Source organism: Pelodiscus sinensis, chromosome 2, assembly GCF_052426305.1.
Source record: "Pelodiscus sinensis isolate ZL-2025 chromosome 2, ASM5242630v1, whole genome shotgun sequence".
Taxonomy (NCBI): domain Eukaryota; kingdom Metazoa; phylum Chordata; order Testudines; family Trionychidae; genus Pelodiscus; species Pelodiscus sinensis.
In genome coordinates this window covers 9,490,803-9,508,467 of record NC_143053.1, presented here as the reverse complement: position 1 = coordinate 9,508,467, position 17,665 = coordinate 9,490,803, and the positions used below count along the sequence as shown (strand labels likewise).

At 44.9% G+C, this 17,665-nt stretch overlaps 1 protein-coding gene across 13 annotated transcripts in view; it reads right to left on the bottom strand.

Annotated features, from left to right (window-relative positions):
- The window catches only part of PTK2 (protein tyrosine kinase 2), a 327,060-nt gene that overhangs the window by 38,480 nt on the left and 270,915 nt on the right, over nt 1-17,665 (bottom strand). For all 13 annotated transcript variants that reach the window (XM_075920047.2, XM_089776148.1, XM_075920050.2 and 10 more), the window contains 3 exons: nt 15,980-16,080; nt 12,764-12,853; nt 4,820-5,024 (listed from right to left, as the gene is read on the bottom strand). In XM_075920047.2, the coding sequence (XP_075776162.1) occupies nt 4,820-5,024; nt 12,764-12,853; nt 15,980-16,080 (396 nt within the window). The remainder of the gene's footprint in view (nt 1-4,819; nt 5,025-12,763; nt 12,854-15,979; nt 16,081-17,665) is intronic.

Genomic DNA, 17,665 nt, shown 5'->3' with positions numbered 1-17,665 from the left:
GGGCACAACCCTCTTCTTCAGATGAATGGAGTTATTAAAGGTCCAGTTTTGAAATAAATAGGGAATGGGGGGAGGCGGGGAGAAGCTCAGAGGGGGCTCTTGTACATTTTAAAAGCAAAGCATGCGTGGGGAGCATGGGGCCAGTGGGGGACAGTCTGCTTGAGTCCCCCGCTGGCCTCGTGCTCCCCACAGCACTCCTGCCTTTGAGAGCTGGCAGGCCTCTTGCTACATTTCAAAGGCAAGAGTGCCCTTATCGACTAATTGAATAGTTGCTGCAAATTGCATTGACTATTCAATTAGCTGATTAATCTAAATTTAACATCTTTATCAAGCACAAGACGGGGAGTCAGGAAGTCCCAGGTTTTCATTCTGCCCACTGACTGACTGTGTGCAGGTATCTTCCTCTTTATGTCTCAGTCTCCCCATCTTTAGAAATGTATCTGCCTACCTCCAAGGTGTGTTCTGAGAATTAAGCAGTTCATGTCTATATAGTAGTTTGAACATAAAATGCTATAAAAAGCTAAATATTAGAAAATTACTATAAGAATCTAGCTCTTCACAGGGCCCAGACAGCAGCAAATAACATTTGTGGGGCCATTTGAAACTAGAAAGAGAGACCCAAGTATCAGAAAAGGCTATGAAGCAGGTAAAACATCAGATAATAAAATGAGTACAGGGCGTTCCTGCTACATGTCCAAGATACGTTCAGAAAATGTGGACATCTAGCAAAAGGACGTAAAATGGGGAATTTTTTCCTGAGGCTTACTTCTATTTGCATGAATTGGTCTTTATGTTTTGCACAACGGAAGAGCAGGGAATGAGAGGACTTAAAACAAATCAGTTTCCACAAGCATTAATGATGCTAATGAGAAACCAACATATACCGGGGTGACTTATAGTGGGGATGCCCTGTATATGAAAAGTGCTCATGCTCCCATCAATGCTAATTCAGATGTAGGAGAAGAAAAATATTGTTCTTCACAAAGCCGTAAACTTTTGTCATCAAAATAAGGAAGGACACAGAATCACTATGACTATAGCACTGGCTCCAGAGTACAGAACTAACCTGGCCATCAGCTTCAAAAGCTACTCTGGAAGGTATCCAGAAGAGAGCAGCACCAGCACACACACAAAGAGTCATCAGGGAAATGGCTTATTTTTGCAAAGTTCATGGGAATGAGTTTTGAAATCTGATCTTCTCTAATTCGCTGAGATCGTGTCACTGAACGGAAATCAGTAACCTTAATGATTAAAGGACTGGCATCATCTTTGTGGAGTGCAAAGATACTCTAGGGACTCTTGTGCAGCTGAAGGGCTATTCCTCAATCAATTGCTAGTCTGCCAGTAGCCAAAGGTCATCAGCTCTGGAGCTGCAGGAGAGATCTCTCCCCCTACCGGCTGCTTCAAATTTCCCAACTCTGCAGGAAGAACAGACTTCAATTCCACAGCTCTTTCCTCTCAAGTTAATCTCCATCATAGTTGCAGTACATTCTTTGGCACCTTTCCTCTGCCCTTGTCCTTAATTTCTCTTTTCCCCATGGTTTCATGAACTCTATTGACTTCTCACTTCTTGTAGTTCAGAGTCTCTTCCTCATTCCCCACTTGCACAGTTCCTCTTAGTCTTGGCAGCTTCACCTTTCCCCTTACCACGAGATACTTTCTCAATTCTCGTCTAACAGACCACTATCTTCTCTTTTTTCCCATCATTTAAGACTTAGGTCTCACTCATACTGACAAGAAATTAGTCAACAACACAATGTAATACATATACTTAAACTGTGTAACCATGTTATCTTCTCTTGTTATCTCCTTGCTGTAACTCTGGTTCATCAGTACCATCAACATCACATCCCTTCCTGTCTATAACTCACACGTGTATAGTACTGATGACAGTAAGCTCCATGGAAGCCAGGATTAGATTTTTCTACCAGTTATACAAAACCACTGGTGCACTTGTGCATTGTGGTAGTAACAACAGGTCTGTTACTATAGTTAGTCCATTGGCTACTCTTCGGGGAGAGACTGTGCCAAAAAATTAAAAATTCTACACACAATATTTTAAAATTCTGCAAATGTTATTTATCAAACTAACACTATATTATCACATCAGTTTCAATTATTTTGGTAATTTATTTCAAAATGCTTGTCAGCAAGGTACAGACACACACGAATTCCTTCAGGAGCAGAGAGTTAAAGAAACCCTTATGACAAAACAGTTCCTTTCTTTCCATCCCCCATCCCAGGGCCAACTGTGCGGCACCAATTCACCCAAACGCACTCCTCTCAGAACTCAGCTATGGGGTCCCTGTAGCCAGACACTTGCACTCCTCTCTCCCACAATCCCTCCCCCAGCCCAGAGATCCAAAAGGAGAGAAAGCCTGCTTCTGGGTCTCAGACTTGTGTGGAGAGTTTCCTGAAAGCCACCATCTCCCTTCCTCAAGGCATGTGGGGAACCTCAAGGCAATGGACAATCAAGGCTCGTGAGTGAGTGGGCTGTATGAGTGGCTTTCTTTCATCTCACTGGGCTGCAAGATTGTCATAACCAAGACGGTCTGCAAGAATGCACGCTATGATTGTGTTATGTAACCATTTGTTTCCAATACTACTATTTTCTGTCACTTAACTCTCTGCTTTGTTAAATAAATGCATACTTCAGGGGTTCTCAAACTTCACTGCACCATGACCTGATTCTGACAACAAAAATTACTACACAACACCACGAGAGGGGACTGAGGCCTGAGCCTGCCTCGCTGCTCTGGGTGCTGGAGGCCAAAGCCCAAGGGCTTCAATCCCAGGTGGTGGGGGTTCAAGCTTTGGCTCCCAAGCCCCAGCGGCTGAATCGGGGACCCCTGGGGCAGAGCAGCTGGGGTCCTGCCGGGTTGGTCCTGCAGCGCCGTCCTTTGGCGCTGTGGGACCAACCCGGCAGCACTCCAGCTGCTCTGCCCCAGGCGTCCCCAAGAGCAGCTGGAGTGCTGCTGGGTTGGTGCTGTAGCACCGCCCCTCGGCGCTGTGGGACCAACCCGGCAGCACCCCAGCTGCTCTATTGCAGACATCCCCGATTCAGCTGCTGCTGAAACTGACCAGCAGCGGCTGAATCAGGGACGCCTGGGGCAGAGCCAGATTATCGTAAGGGGGTCTATGAGGGGTCTGGGGTGGCATCCCCTCCCACCCCACTCCAGACCCCTCATAGCCCCCCCTTCTGATAATCCGGCATATCTGATAATCCGGCACCCCCTGGGTCCTAAAGGTGCCGGATTATCGGAAGTTTACTGTACTAGGTCCTGCTGTGAAGGCAGGGGACTGGACTTGATGACCTTTCAAGGTCCCTTCCAGTTCTAGGAGATAGGCAATCTCCATTAATTTTAATTTTTTAATTGGTAAGCTGGGGTTTAGAGTTTCTTTGGAAGCAGCAAATCTGTCCAGCGGACCAGGGCCTACGCACTAAATGAGAGAGCAATGACTATATAGTTGAGGATGTTTGCCAAAGTCCCTTGGAAACATCTAGTCACTGCAAGACTCACCCACTCAGGAAGGCATGTAATTGACCATCTACCTCCCATTTCAACAGCTATTTCTTTTAGATTACTTTTTTGCTGTTTTTCATAAGGAATACCTGTTTTTACTGCACCTAATTACTGTTTAACTTTGTGGAAGACCACAGTGTCATCAACAATGCTGCATTCAGATCTGGATGCCTTATTGATAATGCTACCAATAATAAAGGATTGCTACTATGCTTTATCTCATGAGGAGAGACTAACATTTCATATCAGACTTCTAGTCTACTTCTAATTTCAAGGATATTTTGTTTACTGATAATGCAGTATAATTTGTCTACAAATCTCAGTCTTTAATAATGGAGCCAAAGTGTGCAAACTTGGATGCCTTAAAATCAGACATTTAATTACATTCCCGCCCCCCTCCCCCCCAAATTCCTATCTTCAAAGATGTTGAGCACCATCAGCTTCCACTGACTTCAACAAAACAAACTGTGGGCCTTCCATGCTTCTGACAATCTGGCCTCTTTTATTTAGGAGACCGTGTGTATTTACGGTAGACATGTACAAGTACCCTAAGATTTAGGAGCTCAAATCCGAGTGACTTTCAATGGAACTTGTGCTTCAAAATTCTTTAGGTAGTTTTGAAAGTTTCCCCTGGATATAAAGCTCAAGGAACTCAAATCTCAGGGTAATTTTAAAAAGGTGAAATGTCTGTACTGTCCCAAGAGAGATGGACTGTATTATCTACAAATTTTTTCCTCCTCTAACTCTGAGGATCCTTAACATGCCTTCGATGCAATACCCTCTGCTATGTACACTGGACAAACCAGCCTGTCTCTACACAAAAGAATAAATGGAGACAAATCAGACATCGAGAATAGTAACATACAAAAACCAGTAGGAGAGCACTTTAACCTCTGTGAACACACAGCTGCAGTTTTGAAAGTTACCCTACTGGAGCAAAAATACTTCAAAAACAGACTGCAGTGTGAAACTGCTGAGCTGGAATTCATATGCAAATGTGACACCATCAGAACAGGTCTGAATAGGGACTAAGAATGGCTAGCTCGTTACAATAAGTAATTTTCCTCTTTAGGAATTTTAACCTTCTTATCACAGTTAGAAATGGTCCACATCCTCCCTGATTGAAGGCCTAGTCTCACTGGTACTGATGTAACACTCCCATCTCTGTATGTATGTTTACAGCACTGCCAAGTGAAGCTTTCGCTTTATACATCTGATGAAGTAAACTGCAGCCCCTGAAAGTTTAAATCACATTTCTAATAAAAGAAATAGTAATTTAAAAAACCCCACCCTACCTGAGCTGTGTTTTAAGTTCAGTAAACCTGGGTCGTCTGCTGGGGTCATATGCCCAACACTTGGTCATAAGGCTGTAGAGCGTAGGAGGGCAATTTGGAGGCATTGGTAACCGTTCACCATTCTCAATTCGACCAATCACATCATTGTTCTTCACTCCTTGGAAGGGCTTTACTCCATGCATTAAAATTTCCCACATACACACACCTGGGAAACAAAAAAGCAACAAACATCCTAAAGTGAGCAAATAACCAAAATCTGTGTTCTTGAACAACAAACTCCATCTTAAAACTAAAGACAATGGGGTTGCTACTGAAATGGAATGTGTGTGGGCAAAATGAACAGTCCTTTCTCTAGAATAGACATGGCTAGTAATTACCATGTATTAGCATGTTAGTTTAACAAAAAAAGCTTCCAATGCACTTTTTCCGTTGCATACAGGCACCAAACACGTTCAACTCTCAGCTGAGAAATACAGCTGGCTAATCTCTCTTTTATATATGACCTATCACATTACCTAAGTGCTGACCATAGAAAAGAACACTCTGCTACGTTACCTACATTACTAAGTAGGTAGCATCAATAAAATTACATGCACTACTAATCAGGCTAAGTATGAATGACTTACATTTAGCTCATCGTAAGCAGACAACTTGAAAGGCTACAGATTTAAACTACTTTTTATTTCTTGAAAGTCAGAGTGGTTGCTCATATTCAAATCTACATTTTTTCCATAATGCTTGTTCTAATGTCTATTTTCCACTGGCTTGTTTTGATTGGTATGTGGTATTTGTATACTTTGACAGTGTTTTATCACTGGCAATTATTCAATTTTTTTCTGTTGAAACTATGTAACAAAATGTAGTTTCTGTTGAAACTGTGTTACATGTGTAACAAGAAAGAGATAGCCCGGGGGCCTATGAGCGGCTGGAGTATTCCACCTGCATTGCTTTTCTACACCAGATGGAAAAGATATGTTATACTGCAATTAGAGATTCCTTTTTTCAACAAAACAGCCATTAATCTTGAAAAATCACATACAGTTTTGCTTTTTACAGTATTACTTAGAACTCTTATTTTAAAGATAACAAGTTGACTTCCTCCCTGTAACTTTCTGCTATTAATCTCCTGCTTGCTTTTTCTCTGCCTGTCATAGCTTGTCTAGTCTGTATTCGAGACGAGATGAGAGTGGTGCAAAAACGGGAATGGGTCCGCACAGAGAAGGGGACAGGATCAGGGAAGATAAGGGGCTTTTCTACCATTCCGCATTTCATATTTAATGTTAAACTATTTTTTTTATATTTAAAAAGGGCTCTAGAGGTGATCCTGGCAATTTCAGACATCAGTATTAGGCAAATTAGTCCCTGTAGTACTGTAGTATAGGATTGTGAGACATAGATGAACATAATTTGTTGGGAAAAAGACATGCCTTACTACATTTCTTTGAGGGGATCCACAAGCATATGGACAAGGGGGATCCAGTGGATACAGTGTAATTAAGTAAAGTAAGTTGTCAGGGGTTAAGAGGGAAGGTCCTGTCATGGATTGGTAATTGGTTAAAAGACAGGAAACAAATGGTAGGAATAAATGGTCAGTTTTCACAATAGGGATGTTAAACCACGTTTATCTGACTAATAGTGTAATTGATACAATTTGTATCGACTACATGGTTGGTCGAAAAGGACCACTCTGCAGAGTGGTAGCAGGGGTAGCTCCTGGAGCCGACTCAAGCCAAGACTGAGCAGTCTCGACTCATGCTGGTTCCAGAAGCCATCTATGCTGCAGTTCTGGAAGGCTCTTACTACATTTAAAATGCAGAGCTGCAGCGTTCTGGACTAGCGCAAGCTAGGCTCACACTGAGTCCAGCAGCCCCTGTTCATGGTGGCCTGGGCCTCCCGTGGACAGAGGCTATTCTGGCAGCAGCCCTTGTCCATGGGAAGCTCCGACCCCTTGCAGACAGGGGCTGCTTTGTGTAGTCTCTTCTGCCGCCCTCTGCTGCTGCCTCTGATGGAGGCAGTGGGAGAGTGAGGGGACCGCAAAGCCATTGTGGCTTTTAAGCCAGCTCCCGCCAACACCGGCTCCTGCTTCCCCTTGCTGCCTCTGACAAAGACAGCAAGAGTGGGCGAGATATGCGAGTAGTCAACAAGAATAACTAATTAACAAGATTAAGTAGGCTTATCGGTTAATCGTATACTTGATTACTCATTTATATCCCTACTTTAAATATCCTGCTAATTTCTCTTTCATAGCTAACATTAAAGGATTGAAACAGCATAAGCTCCAAAAGGAAAAATAGCTGGATGAAGAAATACCAGCACAATTATTGTCAAAGTCAAAAAAGAAGCAAATTTAGATTAAAAAACTTCCTGTCATGCCTGTGTGTCTGATTTTCATTTACCTTAAGACCGCCTGTCAGCATAAAGGGCTCCTAGGAATCATGAAGAGAGGCCTTAAGGTAAATGAAAATAGGCCCACTGTGTACAGTATGGTTCTCTCTAAGGTGTGCGCCACGAATTTGACTACAGCTCACCTTCTTAGCAAAGCCACGCAGAGGCTACTCAGCTGCTCTGGGGTGGGGCCACATGGTGGGTGACTGCCCTGCCTCAGGAGTAGCTGGGCAGTCACCATGCAGCGTGGGTCCTTCCCCAGGGCTGGAGCTGCGGCAAGGGCAGGCCACGTGGCAGTTGCTAGAGCTGAAGCCTGGGCTGCAGTATTAAAATAGCAACATGGCCCCAGCTCCAGTCCCAGCACACGGGGACAGCTGCCGGGCCCGTGGTGCCATTTTTAGTACTGCGGTCAGGGCCCCAGAAGCTGCCACACAGCCCCAGCCCTAGCCCCAGCTGCTCCCAGGGTTGGACGGCATAGTGGGCGACTGCCACATTTGCCGGGACTGGGGCCAGGGCCACCTGGGATATTTTTAGTACCATGGTCCAGGCCCTAGAAGCTGGGAGTACTTCTGGGGCCAAGGCCACGGTACTAAAAATAGCACCACGAGCAGCCCTGGCTCCAGTCCTGGCACATGGGGCAGCCGTCTGCCACACAGTCCCGCCCTGGGAGCAGTTGGGGCTGAAGCTGCATAGTGGCTTCTGGGGCCCTGACTGTGATACTAAAAATAGCACTGCAGCCCCAGCACCAGCCCCCCGACACATGGGGCAGCCACCCACCACGTTGAAGGCAGAAGTGAAGGAAGGGGCAGGGAGAGAACTAAGCGGAAGGTGGAGGTGAGGTGAGAAAGGGGCTTGTGCTGAAGGGAGAGGAGAGGGCCAGGGCAGGAGAAGAAAGGAGAAGGTACCAAGGGGCAGGGTGGAGGAGACACATATATGCCAGGGGGACCAAGAAGCAACAATGAGGGGAAAGGGCAGGGAGGAAGGGAAGGTGTCAGTAGCAGTGGGAGAAGGGAGGAGACAGGCTGATGCTGGGAGAGGAAAGGGGAAGGGTAGAGGAAAGAGGCAATGGGGGCAAGAGGAAGTGAGAGGGGAGGAATGGGTGCAGGGAGAAGAAGGGTTGAAAGAGGGCTTGGCATAAGGAAGGTAGGAGATAGAGCAAATCATATGTGAGGGCGCAGGGGGTGTGAGGAGAACTGGGTCAGAAGGTGGTGAGGGGGTGGGCACAAGGGAGGAAGAGGGCAAAGAGGGCAGATGTTGGGAGGACAGTGGAAGTAAGGGATAGGGAAGGCAAGATGCAGGTGCTAGGGGGACTGTGAGAGTGACGCAGAAGGGCAGACACAGGGAGTGCAGTGGAGGGGAAGGACAGGCACCAGAGGGCAGAGGAAAGAGACAGGAAGGATGAGCAGAGGGAGGAGTTAGGAGAGAGGACGGGGAGGCGTATCTATAGATGATCAGAAGTGAGGCTAGAGGAGGGGTGGGTGCAGGAGTCAGAGGATGAGGAGGGGGACAGGTCCCAGGAGGGCTGAGGGGAGTGAGAAAGGTAGGAACCAGGATAACAGAGGAGGGTCAGGGCTGGGGGGCAGCAGCAGGCACCAGGGGAGGAGATGGGGTGAGGGAAGGGTGGTAGACATTACAGCAGATGGGAAAAGGGAGAATCATAAAATCATAGAATACTAGAACTGGAAGGGACCTCGAGAGATCATCTTGTCCAGTCCCCTGCCCTCACAGCAGGCCCAAGCACAATCTAGATCATCCCTGACAGATGTCTGTCTAACCCAGGGGTAGGCAATAATTTTTGGTGGGGAGCCACTTCAAGATTTTGGAAAGTGGTCAAAGGCTTGGATTCTGGCCTGGGGGAGGAGTGTAGGGACGGGTACAGAGTCTGGGATGCATCTCAGCTCCGGGAGGGGGTAAAGGCTTAGCTGTCCCATCTCGCAGGCCAATCTCTCAGCTCTTATTGTGTTGTTGTTTCCAGTCAATAGGAGCTGAGAGATTGGAGGCTATGCAGGGTCTAGGATAGAGGCTGGGTACAGAAGGGCACACAGGGTAAGGAACTGGGATGCAGGAGATGGTGTGAGGTCTGAGAGGGTGTTTGGGGGAAAGAGGGAGTTGTGACCTGGGTCAGGAGATTGGGGTGCAGGTCTGGGAGGGTGTTTGGGTGCAGGAGAGGATTCTGGCCTGGGGGAGGAGTGTAGGGACGGGTACAGAGTCTGGGAAGGAGTTGTGATTGGGGCAGGAGGGTGCAGAGGGTTTGGATGGTGACCTGGGGCAGGGAGTTGAGGTGTGGGAGGGGCAGGGGTGCCAGAGCCAGGCTCTGGCTGGGAGATGCTTACTTAAGCATCTCCTGGCCAGCACCCCCAAGGCAAGCTGGGCTCCCTGCCTGCTGCAGCCCCACATCTCTTAGAGCTGCACCCTATTCCCTCCATATGGGTCTCAGCTCCGGGAGGGGGTAAAGGCTTAGCTGTCCCATCTCGCAGGCCAATCTCTCAGCTCCTATTGTGTTGTTGTTTCCAGTCAATAGGAGCTGAGAGATTGGTGGGATTCCTATTGGCTGGTTCTTTCTGGCCAATAGGAGCTGAGGATTGAGCTGGGAGCGGGGAGATCACGCGAAGCCTTCCCCCTCCCTCCAGAGCAGAGACCTGTCGGACTGAGCTTTAAACCTGTGGCTGCTGTGTGCCAGAGGGTCCTGGTAGGGTGGTCTGTGGGCTGGATCCAGTGGCTTCACGGGCTGGATCTGGCCCCTGGGCTGTATTTTGCCCAGTCCTGGTCTAACCCTGCTGTTAAATATCTCCAGTGATGGAGATTCCACAACCTCCCTAGGCAATTTATTCCAGTGTTTAACCACCCTGACAATTAGGAAGTTTTCCCTAATGTCCAACCTAAACCTCCCTTGCTGCAGTTTAAGCCCACTGCTTCTTCTCCTATCATCAGAGGCCAAGGAGAACAATTCTCCCCCCTTTCCTTCCTGTGACGTCCTTTTAGGTACCTGAATGATTAGGGGTTTGGAACGGGTCCCATATGAGGAGAGGTTAAAGCAACTGTTCCGGGGGCAGACCGTGTGTACCTACATCGCTGAGAAAACTCTGGCTGGAAGGGCAAGTGTGTTCTGGGCAGGAGCCTGAAGTAGGAAACAAAGTGTATTCGTGAGTTACTGAGTAGGATTTGTGAGGGGAGTGGGGCTCAGACAGGGGTGGTGTTGGGGACATCTTGGGAGGACTTTAAGTTTCCATGGGTTCTAGCCTTTATAGTAAAGGCCGGGTCCAGACTAAGACTGAATGATTGTGAGGTCACTCTAAGTGGCCCCTACTTGTGCGCATACCATTGCTGCATAATACTGTAGCGTTTCTTAAAGACAAACATCTAAACAATGTTTTTCTGGTTTCCTAGAGGCTCTGAAGTGAGATGAGCCACGCTCTGCTTCATAGATAATTCAAACATCCCCCCGTCCCCTTTCTGTTTGGCAGCTTTAGCTGTTTTTGTGATCCAAACAGACCTTCTGGTGTGAAGAATGGAGATTTAATAGCACAGTAATCACTATGGAACAAAAATAAATTTAGGTTTTTTTAATCTGATGTAATTAATTCAAGCATCTTTGTAACTAGTGCTCATTTGAAACAATTGTGCTTATTGCATTCATACCACAAAATACAGACTTGTTCAACTGGAGGCTTTGCAACTAAGAACATGGAGTTTGTGATCAGATAGCAGTTGTCTGTAGCTCAGAACCACCAAGGTAAATGGTTGCATAATGTACAGAAATGTTACTCAATATCTATTTTAAAGAAAAGAGGACCATGAAAGTTCTTGCCCTACAAGGACATTTATCCATTCTTGTTTTTATATATACAAAAAGGTAGAGAAAATATATTTCTCTGAATACTTTGAATGTCTTTGTTAGAGGACATAAAATAAAGTAAATACCATAACACATCACTTTCTTGAGTTACATAATTTACTTAAAAACAATTTATTTAAAACAACAGCTTTAAGAAACACATCCAAAATCCACTAAAGTTAATGGAAAGATTCTTATTAACTTCAAGGAGTTTCAGAACAGGCCTTAAATGTCCTTTGTTTTTTTTTGTCTGCCTGCTTTTTTTTTTTTATTATTATTAAAAACTGCAAGAAATTAATTAAATCCATCCAGCACGTGCTTAAGCTTTACACAAATTCCTTTGATAATCTTTCCATGCAAATACACAATTCTTTACTTTGAGGAAAAATAAGAACTTCTGTAGGTGAGTTAATCACTTGAAATAATGCAATCAAGTACCTGCACACTGTGGCATCAAGCAAAGAATATTATTTGTCACCTTTCTTTTACATAATTTTTATTAATAGACATTCAAGCTTTGAAGAATGCTTATGAATGGATCAAATCAGACAATTAAGAGAAATCTGCACTTGATTCATCAGAGAGTTTTAGCTCTGATGTATGTGTCTTGTGTGCAGAACAAGCATTCCATGTAACTACTTTTTCTAAGCTGGCTATTTATCTGTAATAAAAAGAACTGTCTAAAATTATACAGGATTGACTTAACCTCTGATCCAAAATAAAATATATATAGCCCCGAGACACAATGTGAAGGGGTAGAAATATTCAATAAACTGTTTAGGTGTGCAATGGAGGATGTATCCTACACAAACTCAGAAAGGCCAATAGAGGATCTGGGAGAGGGCTATAAACAGAGGACGTTGGCTACCGAAAATGTTTCAGTATCAATTTTCTTTTTATTTGACTTTATATTAAATAAACATTTAGAGACATGCATTTTGTTAATTATTCCTTGTTTTAGTATTCTTTCTTCCATAGCATTTTTAAAATGTTTATAAGGGTATGTCTACACTAGCCCCCTAGTTCGAACTAGGGAGGCTAACGTAGGCATTCGAAGTTGCAAATCAAGCCCGGGATTTAAATATCCCGCGCTTGATTTGCATCTTTCTGGCCGGTTGCCATTTTTGAAATTTACAAGTCCGGACTAACTGCATGCATCTACACGCGGCAGGGACCCAGTATTTCGAATTAAAGCCCTAAATTGAACTACCTCATTCCAGGAGGAATAACAGGCTATAATTCAAAATACCGGGTCCTACGCGGGCAGTTAGTCCGGACTTGTAAATTAAAAAAAAAAAAAAAAAAAAAAAAAAAAGGGCAACCAGCCGGGAAGATGCAAATCAAGCGCGGGATATTTAAATCCCGGGCTTGATTTGCAACTTCGAATGCCTACGTTAGACTCCCTAGTTCGAACCACGGGGCTAGTGTAGACATACCCTAAGATATTTATTAATAACTTGGGTACCATGGTGGCACACAGCTGAACAAGTGCACATGACCTCAATATTGGTGCACAAGACAAAACTCACAGATGGAACACTTGTGTACAGAATGAAAAAGCAGGGAGAAATATAAAGTGCCCAGTAAGAACCCTGATTTTGGGACATGTAAAAACAAACACTGGAGAAGAACTGAAAATTGTTTAGTTTCCATTAATAAAAATGGAACCCTTAATTATCGTCTCCTCCAATAACGTATTTGAGAAAACAACCATATTTGCTTACCAAACATCCACACATCACTAGCTGAGGTAAAACGTCGGAAGTTGATTGACTCTGGAGCCATCCATTTGATAGGTAATTTTCCTTTGGAAGCTATGGGGAGATGAGAGGAAAAAGCTATTATTGAAGCTAATAAGTTCTCAGTGTAGATCATAGAATCATAGAATCATAGAATAATAGGACTGGAAGGGACCTCAAGAGGTCATCGAGTCCAGCCCCCCGCCCTCAAGGCAGGACCAAGCTCCACCTACACCATCCCTGACAGATGTCTATCTAACCTGTTCTTAAATATCTCCAGAGAGGGAGATTCCACCACCTCCCTTGGCAATTTATTCCAATATTTGATCACCCTGACAGTTAGGAATTTTTTCCTAATGTCCAATCTAAACCTCCCCTGCTGCACTTTAAGCCCATTACTCCTTGTCCTGTCCTCAGAAACCAAGAGGAACAAATTTTCTCCTTCCTCCTTGTGACACCCTTTTAGATATTTGAAAACCGCTATCATGTCCCCCCTTAATCTTCTTTTTTCCAAACTAAACAAGCCCAGTTCATGAAGCCTGGCTTCATAGGTCATGTTCTCTAGACCTTTAATCATTCTTGTCGCTCTTCTCTGTACCCTTTCCAATTTCTCCACATCTTTCTTGAAATGTGGTGCCCAGAACTGGACACAGTACTCCAGCTGAGGCCTAACTAGTGCAGAGTAGAGCGGCAGAATGACTTCACGAGTTTTGCTTACAACACACCTGTTGATACAACCTAGAATCATATTTGCTTTTTTTGCAACAGCATCACACTGTTGACTCATATTCAACTTGTGGTCCACTATGACCCCTAGATCCCTTTCTGCTAGACCCCCCCTAGGTTTTCACTAGACCCCCCTAGATGTTCTTCAGTAAAATAATTTAGGGCCAAATCCTAGTTCTGGCAAACAACTCAGTTGGGCTTTGTACAAGAAACTTCTGTGGATGGCCTGTAGCTCCTGCACCTTCTGTCCTGTGAGTGGGTGAGGACGAAATAATGGCTAGTAGATGTGCAGCATTGTGAGCAGACACTAGCACCATTTCTGAGGGATCCTCACGCATTCTACAGAAGTCATGGAAACGCAATGTCCCTTGTAACATAACCTCCATAGTTCTACTGGAGGCAGTGCCTTCTGTGACAAGGGAGAGGCGGATTTACCCCCTAAGGCTACAGCTACGCAGGGAGCAGCACTGCGGTGCTAAAAAGAGCAGTGTGGATGTTCTGGCTTGCGCTTTGAAGCCTAGGGAGTGAGGAGCTTCAGAGCTCCAATGTCTACATAGCTACCTTTACATCAGCTTTGGCTCTGAGACTCCCTGCCACAGGCTGCACAGATGTACCCTAAACATACATACACTAGATGAGCTTCTCCATTCCCGTTTCAAGTTAATGCTTTTCACCTGAAAGTATTTAAATTCTCTACTACAATTACCAATTTATTTGTATCAAGCTTGAATCTGCCATGCACAATCTCACACACAGAGCAATTCTTTTATAACTGAACCAGGAAAAATTTGGCTTGTTTGTGCTTAATTTAAAATGAATGCAACAAATATTTGATAGAGGCCGGAGCCTCTGTAGTCCACAGCAGTGTGGGGCTGGAGCTGGAATCCCCTGGCAGCCCTGCAGGGCCAGAGTCTTCTAACAATCCCTAGGAGCGCAGGGCCAGAGTCCCGCAGTGGCCCCTGAAGTGTGGGGTTGGGACTGGCGCCCCGTGGCAGCCCCTGGGAATGCAGGGTTGGGCCGGAGTCCCCCTGAAGCCCATGTCGGCATGGGGCTGAAGTCCTGCAGCAGCCGCTGGGAATGCAAGGCTGAAGTTGGAGCCCTGCGGCAGCCACCCACGGGAGTGTGTGTGTGTGTGGTTGCGGCAGCTCCTGGCAGTGCAGGGCTGGGCCAGAGGCCCATGGCAGGAGCCAGAGCCTGTACTGCTCAAGGAGCTGTCAACAGCTGGGCAAGCAGCTCAGCCAGGTTGGGTGGGAGGGCAAGGCAGGGTGCCTGTGGGGGCAGCCCGTTGGCAGCATGGGCTTGGGAGCTGGTGGCAGACCTTCCCTGGTCCGGGAAATTCTCTTGTTCAGGACCAGCCAAGCCTAATGGTGCTGGACCAGAAAGGTCCAACCTGTAGATGAAGTATTTTGTTCACATCATTATTATGGGACAACTCAGACATGAGGAGCCCTGCTGGAGAACAGTGGAGAGGGGCCAGGTAAGGTGCTTTTAGAATAATATTGTGCACATTTAGAAACATTTAAAATATTTTTACATATTGAGAAATAAAAAAAAAAAATACACTGTTCCTAAATGTGCACCCTATCACTAAAAATGCCACTTACTTGACTTTCCATAAACAAATTGTATTCTCCTTTCACGGTCCCTACTTATCATGCATTAAGCCAATTAACTTAAGTCTGAGAAAACATAAAAGGTGGAAAAAAGTATGCTTCAAACCTTTTGTGTTGTAAATGTCCCTATTCCAAACTCGTTGAAAACAATTTGCAGATACCCTTGAACTCACCCTCAGGTACTTGGATCATGGCAAGAATATAGGCAAATGCTAAATGAACTTCATAACCCCAGATAATCTTTGCTACTCTAAGAGCTTGTCTACATGAACATTTAGTTTGCTGCAAACTGGGATGTGAATGTACTGTACACTAATTGTTCCTATGAACCCAACCATCTGGGTAGACTCTGCAGATGCACATCAAGGGTTAATACGTGCGCTTTGGTCTACTTACTTTGAAATGGGAACAGATTAAAAAGCATTAATAAACTCTTAGTGCACACTGGAAGAGTCCACATAGGCAGTTACTGTGCGGCAGGCTAATGTTGGCTAGATTTACACTTTAGCTTGTGCTGAACTAAATGGTCAAGTACACATGTTTTAAGAGCTGCAAAAGAGGGCATTATAATGCCTCTCCCCAACTGGAATTATACCCATAAATGAATTTCCTGTCTTTTGCCAATTTAAATTGGACCACATGGGTTTTTAACAGCCCATGTGTGAATTTACTGCCATCTGTTAAACTGTTTAACTTTGCATTTTTATGTAATTAACCAGATTTCCTTAAACTAATTGTTTTGATCCTTTCAACTCTTTAGCATACACTCAACTCCTGTGACTAGCAAATCAGTTCACTGACCTGCAAGAAGAATCCCAAACCTACCACTCTAGTTTAGATCCGCTAAGTACTGACTTCTTACCTTTATAGTAAGTACTGTCTTCCATGTATCGGGATAAACCAAAGTCACCTAATTTCACACAATCAGTGGAGGATACCAGCACATTTCTAGCAGCAATATCCCTGCCAAACAAACCAGACATTTATCATTTCTAGTCATCTGTTTTTCAGATTCAGGCTTTCTTAAAAACACAGACCAAAAGTGTCAACTCACTCTGTGGAGAGAACCAAACTACACTGATAATTATGATGTCTGGGCCAAGAATACAAAAGCTCATTTGAGCAGGTGGGGGACAGGACTAGACCAGCCCAAGGCTCCTCTTGTGGGGGATGGGAGATTTGAGGATTCTCTTGGCAGGGAGGGGATATTTGTGGCCCCAGCCAAGAGGGAGGGGCAGGGGACCCGTTGATATCTGCTCTGTCACCCACTGATTTCTGCTCAGGTCAGAGGTTCCCAAACCTTTCAGCATCATGTCCCCTTTTTGATTTTTGAGAAACTCTCAGGCCCTTCCCCCCCCCCAAAAAAAACCCCAGCAGAATTAGTTGAGGGGGAGAAAAAAAAAACCTGACCGGGGCTAAAAACAAAAATGGCAGCAAAACTTGTTGGGAGGGGGAGGGGGGAAGGAAATGACTGGAGCCAAAAAACAGTCAGGGCCCCATTAATTCCCAGGACCATTACCAAGACAGTTTCCCCAATTATCACCTGTAATACCATTAACTCACAAACATCCCACTCTCCCTACCTTTAATATCATCAATTCACAGACACTTACCTTCCTTCCTCCCTCTCCCCCCCCCCCGCATCCCCCTTCTGTTCTGCAATGTGATTTGTCCTTTTCATATTTGTTCATTTTTTTTAATTGTATCCTTTGGTATATATGGCTGTGACTATTTTCTTCCACTATTTGATCTGAGGAAGTGGGTCTGGCCCACGAAAGCTCATCATCTAATAAACCATCTTGTTAGTCTTTAAAGTGCTACATTGTCCTGCATTTTGCTTCAACTACCCCAGACTAACACGGCTACATTTCTATCACTGTAAAAAAAAGGTTCTGGTACTCCAGGAGAAAAGTTGTTGGCCAAAAAAAAAAAAAAAAAAAATTAGGGTGATAGATCTTAGCGCTAGGACAGAATTAGTAGGGGAAGATGGGGAAAGTAAAGTCTTTGTCACCACAGAGGTCAGGAATTGTGGCAATGTCTTTCCTCTAAAGCAGGCATCAGCTCATGCCCTTTGCAGGAGGGGCTTGGATTTGCACAGAGACAACTGTTCTCATGGCAAGGTTTGGAGATTCTCTCATGCGCCTGCCTATATGAGACGACAGGCTTTGGAGTCAGTGGGCTGCTTATGCCTGGGACATGTTAGGAGCTCTGCCTTTCAGATCAAAAGCAGGCGAGTGGAAGCCAATAGCAGCTTGCAGTAGATGCTTTTTTTGCACTACTACCAGGATAAATTACCTTTAATTTTTTTTTTGCTGATATAGATTTTAATAATGTCAGAGCCACTTGGCCAAAATTCTAGTGCCTATCTCTTTCCTTACTGGGCTCACAGGCATTTCCAAGATAATATGTCACTCACACATACAATACACATAAAATGCTTGAGCCCAAAGTCATATACATGAAATCAGCATGTAGACAATCGTTGGCTGTATAAAACAGTGCCAGAGATGAAGGATGCATGGCGTGTTTTTTGTCCTGAGCCACTTAA